Here is a 12601-nt window from a genome sequence, read left to right on the forward strand (position 1 = left end):
CTCCGGTGTCAACAGGGCCCGGTTTGTGCAGGCGAGGGGTGCCCTGCGTTTCGGTAGGCAGACACTAGGCGTCCTGGCGCTGGGTTTCACAAGCCCTCGTGACCTTTGCAGCACAGCAACGTGCCCCGGGGAGGATTGTTTCATACAAAACAGACCTTTGGATAGGCTTTTCATTTCCTTCACAGCCAAGCACAAAGGAACAGCAAGTCCTCGCTCCCAATAAAATGACACCAGTCAGCGACGCAGATGGGCTGGCTCTCCACAGTCAGCGGGGCCACGTCCCACACCCACGCCGTTCCCGAGGTCCTGCAAGAGGGGGTCACAGCCCTACAGCTCCCTCCCGCTTTATCTTGTACCCCAAACTTCCCCAGGGGCAGGAGACCCTGCCTGAGGGCTGGCTTTTACACTCCCTTGGGAGAAAACAGATCTGTGCTTGGAGAGGGTGAGTCCTGGTGGTCAGTGCCCAGTGAATCTTTATCTGGGAGCATGGTTAATTGTCAGATGCCAATCACACCTCAATCCCCACTCAGAGCCGGGCTCTCGGCCACCTGCACCGCACAAGCTAGAGCGAACCAAGTAGTTCTGTGGGAATCTGAGAACATTTTTTATATTTTTAAAGCGTAAAAATTGTGTATATATGAAAGTGCTCTAGCAGGAGCAGGCAGGGTGTGGGGGTACGGACGGGGCAGAGTGGGGTGTGCAGGGGGTCTGGGGTGCAAGGGGTGTAGGATGCAAAGGGCACGGGGGTGCAAAGGGTGAAAGGGGTGAGGGGTGCAGAAACTGCAGGTGGAGGGGTTGCAGGGCTGTAAGGGGTGCAGGGCTGCAAGGGGTGCGGGATGCAAAGGGTGCAGGATGCAGGGAGGGCAGGGGTGTAGGGCTGCGCCCCGGGCGGCTGCCTCCAGCTGCGGGCGGGGCCGCACATCTGGGCGGGGCGGCCGGGCAGTGACTCCGGCGGGGCGGGCGCGGAGCATCCCAGAGCCGGTGCGAGCGGCGCCCCGAGCCGAGCCGAGCCGAGCCGCCGCCATGCCCAAGTGCCCCCGCTGCCAGAAGGAGGTCTACTTCGGTAAGGGCTTCCTGCTCCCTCCCCGGCCGCCTCCCCGTGGGGACCGCAGGGCCGTCGGGCTGCTCAAGCCGGGGTGCCCCCATCCCGCATCCCGCCGGGCTTCGGGTCCCCGGGGCACCCTGACCCTTACAGGTCCCTGTGCACCCCAGCGCCGCGGGTCCTGGGTGCCCCGAAGTTGTGCGCCCCAGCAATGCAAATTCTCGGGGTGCCCCAAAATTGTGCACCCCTGTGCTGTGGGTCCCCGGGGTGCCCCGGGTGGGGGGGCCCTATAAACCCACCCGAGGAGGTGCCTCGCTGCAGGGTGCGGGCTGCGGTGGGTACCCCCAGCCTGCAGCCGGAGTCACGGCACAGCGTGCGAGCTCAGCCCTGGTCCCTTCCCAGCGTCGCCCGCAGCCCTGGGCTGGTTCGGAGCCCAAAGGCCTGGCCGGTGCAGCCCGCTGCTCTGGAAGCCTGGGCAGGTGAGCAAGCACCTTCCTAAGGGCAAATCCTGGCTTCAGGCATGGTCCCAGGTCAGTGGGTTGCCCACAGGTTGTCCTGCGTGGTTTAGCACAGCGAGGTGACAGTGCTGGGGTGTTATTTGTAAGCCGCCGTTGCAGGCTAGTCGTGAGCCTTGTTGGGCTGCTGCCTGCCGCTGGGCAGATGTCCGCCCTCCAAACGGGGACCCCAAAGCTCCAGGCTCCTGCCCCTTCTGGTGCCCTGGTTCCGCTGTCCTGCCTGAGGTTATTTGAGGGGTCTGAGCCTCTCACCCTGCCAGCAGCAGCTGCTGGAACAGGCAGGCTCCGGCTGCCAGTCCTCCCCACTTCCCTGGTTTAGCTGAACTTGAGGGGTTTGCTGGGAGCAGCTTATATGCACTCCCTGCTTCTTGATTTCCTAGAGATGAAGGACCTGAGCGCCGTCACTGACTTCTGTGCTCTCTGCCTTATTTCTGCTCTGCGTGTGTGTGTGTGTGCCCCAACTTCTACTTGTGCTCTGCCAAAGATTGTGGAGGCTCAAACACAGGGGCTGCCCTCCCTGCCAACCAGCCATGTCCGTTAGCGATGCCCACCCTGGGGAGGTGAGCTGGGGCTGGCGTGGGTGCTGCCTGGAGGGCTGCTGGGGTCCTGGCTCCTGCAGCTGGGTAACATCGCTTCGCCTAAACTTGAACTTGCTTCTTGCAGCCAGACTTTGAGGTGGGGTTTTGGCACAATACGTTTCATAGCTCCCTCCTGTGACCGAGGGTCCTGGGGCACCTCATTTACCCACATGGCTTGACACCAGGAGCTACCAAGGTGCTGGTGTCCGTGTCTGCCTTTCCCTGTGGATCTGCTTGGATCCCAGTCCAGGCGAGCTGGGTTTGCCGTGCCCACAGGTGTGGCTGCAGAGGCGCCGGGACGGGGCGTTTGACCAAGGAGGGGTTTGGCCCCACGCTTATCAGGCTGCTCTTACGAAACGTCTCTGTTGATGCAGAGGCTGAGGAGGCTCAAAAGGTGCTGGAGGACCGAGCTCGCCTCCTGATTTCTGTGCCTGCAGATAAGGAGCACTGGCAGAGGAGGCAGAGTAAGCCCTGCTCCAGGGCACCCCGGGGCTCTCGGAGCCTGGCTGTCCTCTTGGGTGTGCCTCGGGCTGCTCTCGGCCAAACATGTCTGTGGAGAGCAGGAGTGAGGAGGAGATGATGCCGAGAGGACTGGGGATGGGGTTTGCAGGGCCACCAGCAGCTTTCCAGGGGAATCTCGCCTGCGTGGCCGAGAGCCGGGGGCCCCGCTGCAGCGAGCCTTGGCAGAGCTCCTGCCCCGGTGTTGGTGCAAATGCTTGTGCAAGAGATGGGGAGGCTGAGCTCCTTCCAGAGACCCTGTGCTGGGAGGGCCCCGCCACGGGCCAGGCTTGGGCTCCTGAGGCTGCCTGGAGGGAGGACGCCGAGGCCCCCGCGGGGCTGCAGGCACAGGAGGCTCTTTGTGCCGTGGGGGGATGGCAGTGGGACAGCCTCGTGACATTTGGGCACTGCCCCCGCTCCCACCTCTGCTGCCGCCAGCTTGATCCTTGCATAAGCTGTCGTGGGCATATTTGGGCTCCAAAGATGTGATGCTTCAGGGTGCCGAGGGCACCCCCAGGCACACGCTGCCAGCAGCGGCTCAGTCCCAGCTCAACCTCCTTTTGCAGGCATGGGGAGAGTGCTCAGACCTGGCTCTGACCCGGTTCCTGTGGAAAGCTCTGCTGTATCACTTAATAAATCCCCAGGAGCGCAGCTGCCAATATGAAGAGCACATGTCTGCAGAAAATACCCTCCTCCCCCGCCGTGCAGCAATTAAAAGCCACCCCGTGTTCCCCCCCCCCTCCATAAACACGTCCTGGCTCCAGCAAACAGCATGTTGTCCTCCCCGCAGCTGCCTGAACCCCGGCCAAGCTCAGCCCCGCTCAGGTTTGCCATGGTGCATGCAGAACCGGAGCTGTGGCCAGAGCGCTGGTGGCTGGAGGGGACTGGTTTGTGCGGGCAGGGCGTGGCGATGGCTTCGCCACCCCAGTCCCAGCCAGCATCCCCTCTTTGGCCCTGCCAGCTCTAGTGATCACTCAGGCTTCAGCTGGTTGGGGAGAAATTCGTCCCCTGGCAGGCTGATGTTGGAAGGATGTAAGTCCCCAAATCTTTTGAAGACAGATAGAAGTCAGTCTGTCTGCACGAACGCAGCGATGTTCACCCTGGAGATGGCACGGCCGTTTGGGATCCAGGTGCCTGGTTGTGCCCAGTGATGCGTGTGCACAGCGAGCACTTGGGTTTGAAACACGGTGCCCTCTGTCCTGGGCAAATAGACTTGAGAAAATGCCCCAAAGTGTCCTCTCTAGGGTTGATGACAGGGAGGCCAGCCTGCCAAAACTGACTTGCTGCCCTGGTTCAGTGCCTCAACTAATGCATCTCCTTTCCGTGGCAGCCGAGAAGGTGACTTCTCTGGGGAAGGACTGGCACCGGCCCTGCTTGAGATGCGAGAAGTGTAACAAGACCCTGACGTCTGGAGGCCACGCAGAGGTGAGGTTTGCTGTCCAGGAGGTCCCTGTCCCCTGCAGCGAGGGGCTGCGGGAGGGGTGGGATGGGCAGAGATGGAGCTGAAGGGTGGTGGGGGCTGATGCTCTTTCTGTATCCCCACAGCACGATGGCAAGCCGTACTGCAACCACCCCTGCTATGCCGCCTTGTTCGGGCCCAAAGGTAGGGTCGCTGTGGCTGGGGTTGTGGGAGGGAGGGAAGGGGCTCAGGGCTCCCGTCTCTCAGTGAGGTACATCCCTCCGTGTGCCCGCCATCCTGTGGCAATGCTGACCCCGCTCTGTCTCTCTCCCAGGGTTCGGCCGGGGAGGAGCCGAGAGCCACACATTCAAGTAAACCTCAGGTTGGTGCCTTCCCTCGGAGCTCCCCTCCTTGCTGTGCGGGCTGGCGGGGGCTGTCCCCCCCAACAAGCAGGGAGGGCAGGCATGCCGCTGCGTCTCTCCGGGCTGGCTGTGACTCCCAGCCCTTGCGCCGGTGCTTGGGAGCAACCTGCTGGGTGCCAGCTCCTCCTCTCTGCCAGCCCCAAGGAACCATAAGCACCACTTAGCTCTGGCAGCGGATGCCAAAGGCTTTTGCTTTGGGGCCTGTCGGCAAAGATGAGGTCTGTCCTGAAGCACTGTTGTCCCTGGGATGCCTCCGCTCCCAGCCCAGCCTGACTTCATCCGCCCCTCTCTCCTATCCCTCCCCAGGTCTGACTGCCAGGGCTCCCAGCACAGCCCGAAGATGGCACAAACGCACCGCGACAGACATGCATTTTTGTTTTTAATTCACTCTGTACTAGACTAGCACGTTAAAAGCAATAAGTAAGGGAGGCTGGGGCTGGCATGGAGAGGGGCTCTGCTCCAGGGGGAGTGCTGCCGGGGTGGGGGCGTCGGGACGCCCTGCTGATAGGAAATCTGGCCGGTATCGCTGGAGGCCACCCGGAGAGGAGACTGCACCCTCCCAGCCAAAACCCAGCCCTGCTTTTGGCGCCCAGCTCTCGTGGCTGGGCCCACAGTTGTATTCTCAGTCTTTAATAAACCCAGACCGAAAGATGCTTCCCCCATGTAGCGGCTGTGCTCTCTGTAACGGGGATCCCACGGGACTTGTTCGCGAAGCGCTTGCCACTTGCTTAAGGACCACACGTGGCCTCTGGATCGAGCCCCACACCGTGCGATGGCTCCATGTGCTTCTGCTCCTGGGGTGCACGGGGTCCTGCCCATGGCTGCCCAGCCCAGGGGCTGCCCGAGCCATGCGGGGCAAGAGCAGCCCCCAGGTGCTGCAGGTACCGGGGCTGAGTGCACCCCATGGGAAGGGGGTGGTGGGTGTTGTGCCAGTGCTTGCCCAAGCACTTGGTCTTCCTGGGCTTGGGGGGAAGGTCCTACCCCACCCACGGCCTGGCTGGGTTTGTGTCATGACATTTGCAGAAGCCTAGAGCATAGTGGCTCCCGCCATGAGGCACCTCTTGTCTGGGGCTGTAATGGGATTAAAGCAGAGGCATGCAGTGCTGCTGGAAGAGGGTCCGAGACTGCTGGCCCACAGTCTCTCTGGCACTCAACGGCCTCCTGGCCATGTCCCAGCCCCTGGCAGTGCCCTCTGGAAAGCCATGCCCATGGGCAGCCCCCGGCTCTGTGCTCCTGGGTCTGAGATGGCACTTTGCAGCCCTCAGCTGGGGCTGGGAGGCGGTTGACTGTCACATCAGGAAAACCTGGTATTTGCTGCTTCTGCTCTGAGCAGCCATACAAAAAGGCCAGATAGGGTGGAGGTTACCGGTGAGCAAGAGCCCTCGGTCAGGACAGTGAGGGTGCGGTATTACAAAGCGAGAGCTGGCTCGCAAGCGCTGTGGTCTTTCATGTTTCAACCTCTTTGCCCAGCTGGAAGAACGGCACTGACAGATGTAAAAGATGTTGACTTGAGGGATGTTTCTAAATGGTTTTTTGACCATGTCTTTCCCTAACCTGAACCACCCCATTTACATATTCAGAGATACTTCATAACATACGGGGGTATTTTTATCTACGGTTTATGCGTGCATTTCCTTAGAGGCTGCTCCGCGTCTTACAGTCACACCAGCCTTCCTGGGGCTTGGCCAAAACCCTCAGGGGGTCAGAGGTACATGTCTAATGTCAAAATCTTTGGTGTTAAAAGCAGCCTGATCTGATAAGCATCTTAAAACTTCCCGTGTGCTCGATGTCAAAAGGCTCTGCACCCACCAAGCATGCTTCAGTGGGACAAACTGGACCAGCCGGCGCTGCCTCGCCTCCCACCCAGTTAACACAACAAACGCAGGCGTCTGTGTCAAAGGCAAACCCTGACTATCGCTGTTTGGCCACCACCAAGCCTCCCAGGGCTCGTAGGGCCCCCTCCCACTCCCTCTGCTGCCCTTGCCAGCAGCCTCCCAGGGATGCCAGCACCCACGGCTCCCGGCCAGCGAGACACGGTCCTGCTCTGCACCGACTGGCACCCAGCCTGCCCCTGGGGCAATGGGGACGTGGCTTTCCTCTGGCACCGGGCTTCAAAGCAAACTAGTGATATAATCTCAGCAGCCAGTGAAATAGTGTTTACCCTCAGCATTAAAAATAATGGCAAACACAAGCCTCGTCATCCGCTGGATTTGCATAAGTGTGTCCAGCTGGGAAAGGGACCTGTGAATTGGGCTCCTGGTCTTTCCCAACAGGGCCCTGCATCAAAACTTTTCAGGAGCAGCTAATTCTAGGTGCAAGGGGCCAGGCTAGAAGGGACGAGCAGGGAACCAGCGAGAGGTACGGAAAAACAAGTGCTGCCTGGGGAGAGGCTGGGGCGGTCCAGCCCCCCAGCTGAAAGCCATATCTGTGGGCGGTGGCTGCAATGGGGCCAGGAGGCAGCATGCTGCTGCTCACAGTGTGCTGCCCAGGGCTGCCCTTTGCTTTGGTCTCTGGCACCAATTTGTGGGGTAGGTGTGGTAGCTGGGGATGGCTTTGGGTGTGTGGAGACATATGGGAACTGTGCAAGGGCTGTGCAGCCTCGGGAAACCTGCGAAGAAGCTAAACTCGACCCTGCAGCTGCCTCACTCTGTTCTGCGTGTGTGGGAGGTAGGAACTGGGGGTCCCGCAGGCAAGCTCTGGGGACAAGCCCTTGGGTATTGATTCCCAAAAAGCTCCTTCTGAGTGTCCTATTTCTCTGCAATAGGCACTCCTGCTGAGACGGCGTTCAGCCCCAGGACTTGCCGTCGGGATACTCCCCTCCGAGCCCTGTGCTTGTACAAGTCACGCGCTGCGCCTGCTCCAGCCTTGATGCCGTGAGGCTGGGCAGTTCAGGCGCGGGTCACAGCCGCAAGGAGCCTTGGTCAAAGAAAATACACGATAAAATGATTTTTTAAAACTCTCTTTGGTCTTTGCAGAGGAAGCAGAAACAGCTGTATTGTATTTGGGTAGGAAGCCCGTGCCTGAGCCCGGCGCTCCCCTCCGATGTGCAGCGAGGCTCGGCAGCGGCCAGCGTGCCGGGGAGGTGGGCTGTCAGCAGACACAATCTTTTCTCCATTGAACAGTAAATCTCCGTGGCCTGGAGCATGAGCTGTGCAGACAGGCAGCAGCGTGGCTTCCAGCGCAGCTCGTCTGCGATGCTCTCCGCCCTGAGCCATGGTGGGAGCTGGGGATGGGCGGGGATGATCCCTTCCCTCCCAGTGTGGCAATGCCCTGGCTCTGCTCCTCCTGCAACAGGGGAGCTGGTGAGAGCAGGATGCTCAGGGCAAATCCCAGCTCTTTTTTGGGAGCAGCCGAGGGATGCCGGCTCGGTGTGCCCTACCAGCTGCTCCCACCACTCTTGAGGCAGAGAGCAGAGCCTTGGGAGCTGGCTGGCAGCCCTCACGTCCTGCCTGGTCACCAGCCAGCAGCCACGGGGATATCGCTGCCATCGCAGGTGGAGTCAGGGCACGGCCCCAGCCCCGAGGTGCCCATCTGGGACAGCAAAAGGTGTCGGGTGATCTCCAGTGTGGTGATGCCCAGCATGAAGGTCCCCTGCTTTGGTGACCCGAAACAAACACCACCGTTGCTGACTCCGGAGGAAGCGGCTGTGTTTCCTCTGCCATTATTTTGGAAGCTCTGGCTGAGATCAGTGAGGTTTGTGGATTGCAGAGTGATGGTTGCTATAAACACTTCATCACTGTGACAAAAAACCAAACAACATCACCCGTTCCTCTGGCAGCTGGGTGCGGCGAGCCCCGACGCCCTGGGGAGGGAAGCAGAAGAGGTTTTGGCAAAGGACAGGAAACAGGACGGGTACAGAAACTGAACTGCTGCTGTTCCCCACCCCGGCTCTGCGGCTTTCTGTAGAGAAGAAAAAAGGAGAGGGGGCAGGAAGGGGGCTGGGGGGCTCCTTCAGCTGATCTATAAGAGGTGTAGATGTTTCTTCAGCCCCCTGGGGAGGCAGAGTGAAGGCAGGAGGGGCCGGTGTGGGTCTCCTGGCCCTGCATCTTCCTCCCAGCACAGATGGGACAGGCCTTAATCTGAAGCAGGGGACAGATGTGTCCCTGAGCCTGCAGCTGGCAAAGGGGACAGCTTAGGCTGGCAGCCTTACAGCAGGGTGCTGCCCTCAGCACGGTTCCCGAGGGCTGTCCTTAGTGCAAGCAGCATCCGCAGCCCAGGGCCAGCGCTGTGACCTGCCAGCGTGGCCATGGCAGAGGGCTGCACTGCAGCTCACATCTGGGCTGATGTGCTGGGGAGCCGGGGGATCTGGGTCAACACTGCCTCGCTGAGATGTCGGCAGGGCCACCGACCCTGCCCTGCCAGCACTGATGGGGACACTGATGTGACACCTCTGGCCCTTCCCTTGCGTGACTGTTTGTCTCGTCCGCACAGGCTCTGGTGCCTCGGGGACACAGCAGCCCCTGCAGCACGGGTAGGGCTGGTCACCTGCCGTGGGGAGGTGAGCGGTTTGTTTCCCTGCCAGTGTGTTTCTGTAAACAAAGCTGTGTCCCCTTCAGGGACAGGCAGGGCGCAGGCAGGGCCGGGGGAGCGTGGCACAGGGGCTGCGGCTGCAGGTGGCTCTTTGCTGCGCAGGGCTCATGGGGACGAAGCCGGTCTGTAACTTGGTGGTACCCAGCTCACCACCACTTCAGGTATTTTTAAGGCTGATTTGTGTTAAGCTCAAAGAGCTCTGGTATCTTTTAGGTCGAGAAAATGCCCATCTCCTAACACCTCAGAGATCTGCCGCCTTATCTGGGCAATGGTAAGAGGGACTGTGCAGCTGGTGTCGGGCAGCAGGAGCTCTGCAAGCCTGCACGGCGAGCTGGGACTTCCCAGCCCAGCTCTGCAAAGCAGCAGGTCAGGGAAGCCCCGTCCCACCAGCGGAAACAGCTTTGCAGAGGTGTCAAAGGGGGGCCAAATCTCGTTCCTGATGGGGAACAACATCCCCAGCAAATTCTGAAGCAGCTGAAGATACAGAAGGCAGAGGGGCTCTGGGTAAGGGAGATGGCCAGAGGTGCAACGAGAAGTGGACGAGACTGTGAATCATGGTACTGGAGCCTGAGGTCTGATCAGGGAGCAAGGAGAGGAGGGGATGGGCTGTTCCACCATCACCCTGTCCCCGGTGCTGATGGTCCAGTGTCGGGGAGGAGCAGGGTGTGAAGAGCCCTGGGGATGTTTGCCAGGTGACTTTCCCCAGCAAGAAGCCCGAGAAGAAAAGTTTGTATCAGGCACTAGAACTGCATTTTACTTTCACGCCTCTTGTGTTATTTTCAAGGAAACAGGGAGAGTTTCCAAGGGGGAAGGTATAAGAGCTTCACACCAAAACCTCTGTCTTTCTGTGGTGAGTCTTGGGTTAAAGGCCAAGGGGAAAAGAGGGCAGAGGGAGTTTCCCTCCACGAAGAGGAACGTCAACTTGGCTAGTTAGGCAAGAAGGAAAGGGTGAAACTCCTGAGAACAGAGCATTGTGAGATCTCACATTTTTTTCTAACCCTTCCCAATTTCCTTATCATACTGAAAGTGCAGACCCTGCGTCAGAGGGCCTGAAACGCCAACGCCTACAGAAAGCATCCAACTGCTGGCAGCTGACCTTGAATTTTGGCGCTACAGCCCACACACAGGCCTGTTGCAGACTAAGTCGCTGTGTCCAGGGAAATCTGCACTAGAGTATTTGTGTAGCTGTTACGGTCCCTCTCGGGGACCCAGTGATCTGTAACTGTTACGTGATGCAACTCAGCGTGCTGAACGTGTGCTGGCCATCCCAGCAATATCAGCACCCCTCGCACCCACCTGCGAGGACGGTACCAGGAGGCAGCTCGTTGCTCTCTGGCAAGGAGATGCCTATTTGTGACCTGACATGGCTGCTCGGAGCGTGCTGACGGCTGGACTACAACAGCAGAGATCCCTGGGTGGCCGGTCTGGAGGGCACCATCCTCTCCCCAGCCAGGGAGGGCTGCTCGGCTGGCGGAGACACGAGGCAGCAGCAGATGCTGGGACTGCTCCATGCCCAGTGGGAGTGGGATCCCTGACCCTTCCCCAGGCGGCGTGGGGCCGAGCATGGCTCGCAGGCAGCCTGAGTTCACAGCCCCAGTGCTGCTCTGCTCCTTCCTGCGGCGTGATGTTCATGAGGGGAGTGAGTGTATGTATAAACAGCCAGGAGGGCGTTGGGAAGGAGCTGGAAACCTTTGCAATAGAAAACGGTGCAGCCTGCCTGATGTGCTCAGGGTGTGACAGGCTACGGCCACCCAAAGCCTCCCCTGCGCAGGCAGGGAGAGCAGCTGCTCTCTGCTCTGGTGTCTGCTCAGCTGCTGCGGGGAGGAGAGAGGAGAGGAGTGAGGAGCTCCCGCTGCCCGGAGCTGGCAGCAGACCGTGGGAAGAGCCGAAGCATGGCCTGGGGGCCTGCCCGGGAGACAGGCTGGCTCCCGCCTGCGCCTTCGTGGGGATAAAAGCACTGAAAAAATAATAAAAATAGAAGAGCGAAGTGGTGGTTTTCCCAGGAGGAGAGCTCGCACCTTCCCCTCGGCAGGGCTGGGCTGAGGTGACATCAGGAAGCCGTGCTGCCGCCGGAGCGAGCAGAGGTGGCCGTTATCGCATACAATCTGCATGAGGCAACGGGGCGCTGGCAACGGCCGCAAACAGCGGGGCCGTCTGCGGCAGAGGGTTGCCATAGCACGGGTGCAAACAGGCGCCCTCGGCCCCGCTGAGTCACCCGGGGCGGAAATGACCCCAGCTGACACATCGCACCGAAAACGGCCGGCTGCGGGGCTGCGCGGCACCACGCGAGCCCCGGGAGCTGAGAGAGGCGAAGCCCCGTGACCTCTGCCCAGGAGGAGCATCCCCGGCCTCTCAGCACCCGCCCGGACCTTCCCTTCCGTGGTGGTCCCCACCGCCACGCTCGCTGCTGGGGCAAGACACAGCTCGGCTCCTCCCAAAACTGCCTCGGTGCCGGGGCAGAGCTGGGGGGCCCAGAGGAGCACCCGGGCAGGTAGAGCCGGTGAGCCAGCTCCGTCCTGCCTCCCCCTACCATACGGAGGGTCCTGGAGGCTTCCACTGGTCTCCTCTGACCTCACACGTGCACAGGGTGATATCAGAGCAGTGTGCTGACGTCAGGCAGTCATTGCTCGTTTGTGTCTGTCAGTCCCTGCAGGACTGGGGCTTGGGACAGGGGGGGTGAGGGTGGCCGGGGTGCAGCGGGGCAGGGGCTCTGCTCCCGTGGGGTGGCTTCACCGCCCTCACTGGTCACACCATCACCTCCTTCATCTGTCCACAGCACAAGGTCCATCTCTGCAGCAGGAAACCATCGCCTTCCCATCGGCGTCTCCCACCCTGGGAAAACCGCCCAGGCAGCCGGCAGAGCAGATAAGTGGGGCCGTGTGTGCTGGGGCCGAGCCCCCGCCATGCCGCGCTGCACCGCACCAGAGAGGCTGGGATTTGCTGCCTGGTGTCCGAGTTGCCCGTGGCCAGATGCCAACCTCCGCAGCGCCAGGTGGTGACGCTCGCTGGTCAGGGTCTGGCGCCTTGGCCAGGGGACAGGAGCCCAGAGGGGGGGTGATGGGCAGGACCAGCCACTGGTGCGTGCACTGGGTGCTGCAGGAGAGCCCTTGTGTCAGCAGCGGCAAAGCAGGCAGCTGCCCTGGGGAGGAAAGGCCGAGACGGAGGAATGTGTGTGGGGACAGGGATGGCTTTGAGCAGGGTTTATGGAGTGGTCAAGAAAACACAGGAAATTGGCTCCAGCTGAAGGTTCTCCTGCCTGGAGACTGCAGCGGGGACGGGAAAATAGACAAGCGATGTGTCATGGAGGGACCAGACAGCGCCCGATAGCAGCAAGGTATGGAAAGCCGAGAAGGATGCCAAAGACAGCAGAGGATTATCCGTGTCCGATAAGGCTCTGGGCAATAAAAAAGGACTTCATGGGCTGTTGGGAACCAAAGGCAAGGAACCGTATGGAGATGCCAAACCTGTTAGGAAGGAGAGCAAAGAAGTGGATCGAGATTACAGAGCTAGAGCTGGATGAGGGATAAGGAAAATGCTTTCCAGGCCATTAGGAAAGAAGGAGGATGTGAGAAAACAGCTGCTAGAGAAGATATTTTAAAAATCCTTAAGCCTGGATA

The 12601-nt window shown here is 60.4% G+C and overlaps 2 protein-coding genes across 2 annotated transcripts in view; both read left to right on the forward strand.

The window, feature by feature from the left end:
* The first annotated feature begins 957 nt into the window (after positions 1 to 957).
* Positions 958 to 5116, forward strand: CRIP1 (cysteine rich protein 1). Its single transcript, XM_068416996.1, has 5 exons — positions 958 to 1063; positions 3964 to 4058; positions 4179 to 4236; positions 4367 to 4414; positions 4761 to 5116. Exons 1-4 carry the CDS (start codon positions 1024 to 1026, stop codon positions 4405 to 4407), a joined length of 234 nt encoding a protein of 77 aa, XP_068273097.1. The 5' UTR covers positions 958 to 1023; the 3' UTR covers positions 4408 to 4414; positions 4761 to 5116.
* Positions 5117 to 5302: 186 nt separating this feature from the next.
* Positions 5303 to 12601, forward strand: part of TEDC1 (tubulin epsilon and delta complex 1) — an 85560-nt gene continuing 78261 nt past the window's right edge. Inside the window, exon 1 of the mRNA XM_068416750.1 lies at positions 5303 to 5335. Within this exon, the coding sequence (XP_068272851.1) occupies positions 5303 to 5335 (33 nt within the window). The remainder of the gene's footprint in view (positions 5336 to 12601) is intronic.

The sequence above is a fragment of the Nyctibius grandis genome, chromosome 21 (assembly GCF_013368605.1).
Source record: "Nyctibius grandis isolate bNycGra1 chromosome 21, bNycGra1.pri, whole genome shotgun sequence".
Taxonomy (NCBI): domain Eukaryota; kingdom Metazoa; phylum Chordata; class Aves; order Nyctibiiformes; family Nyctibiidae; genus Nyctibius; species Nyctibius grandis.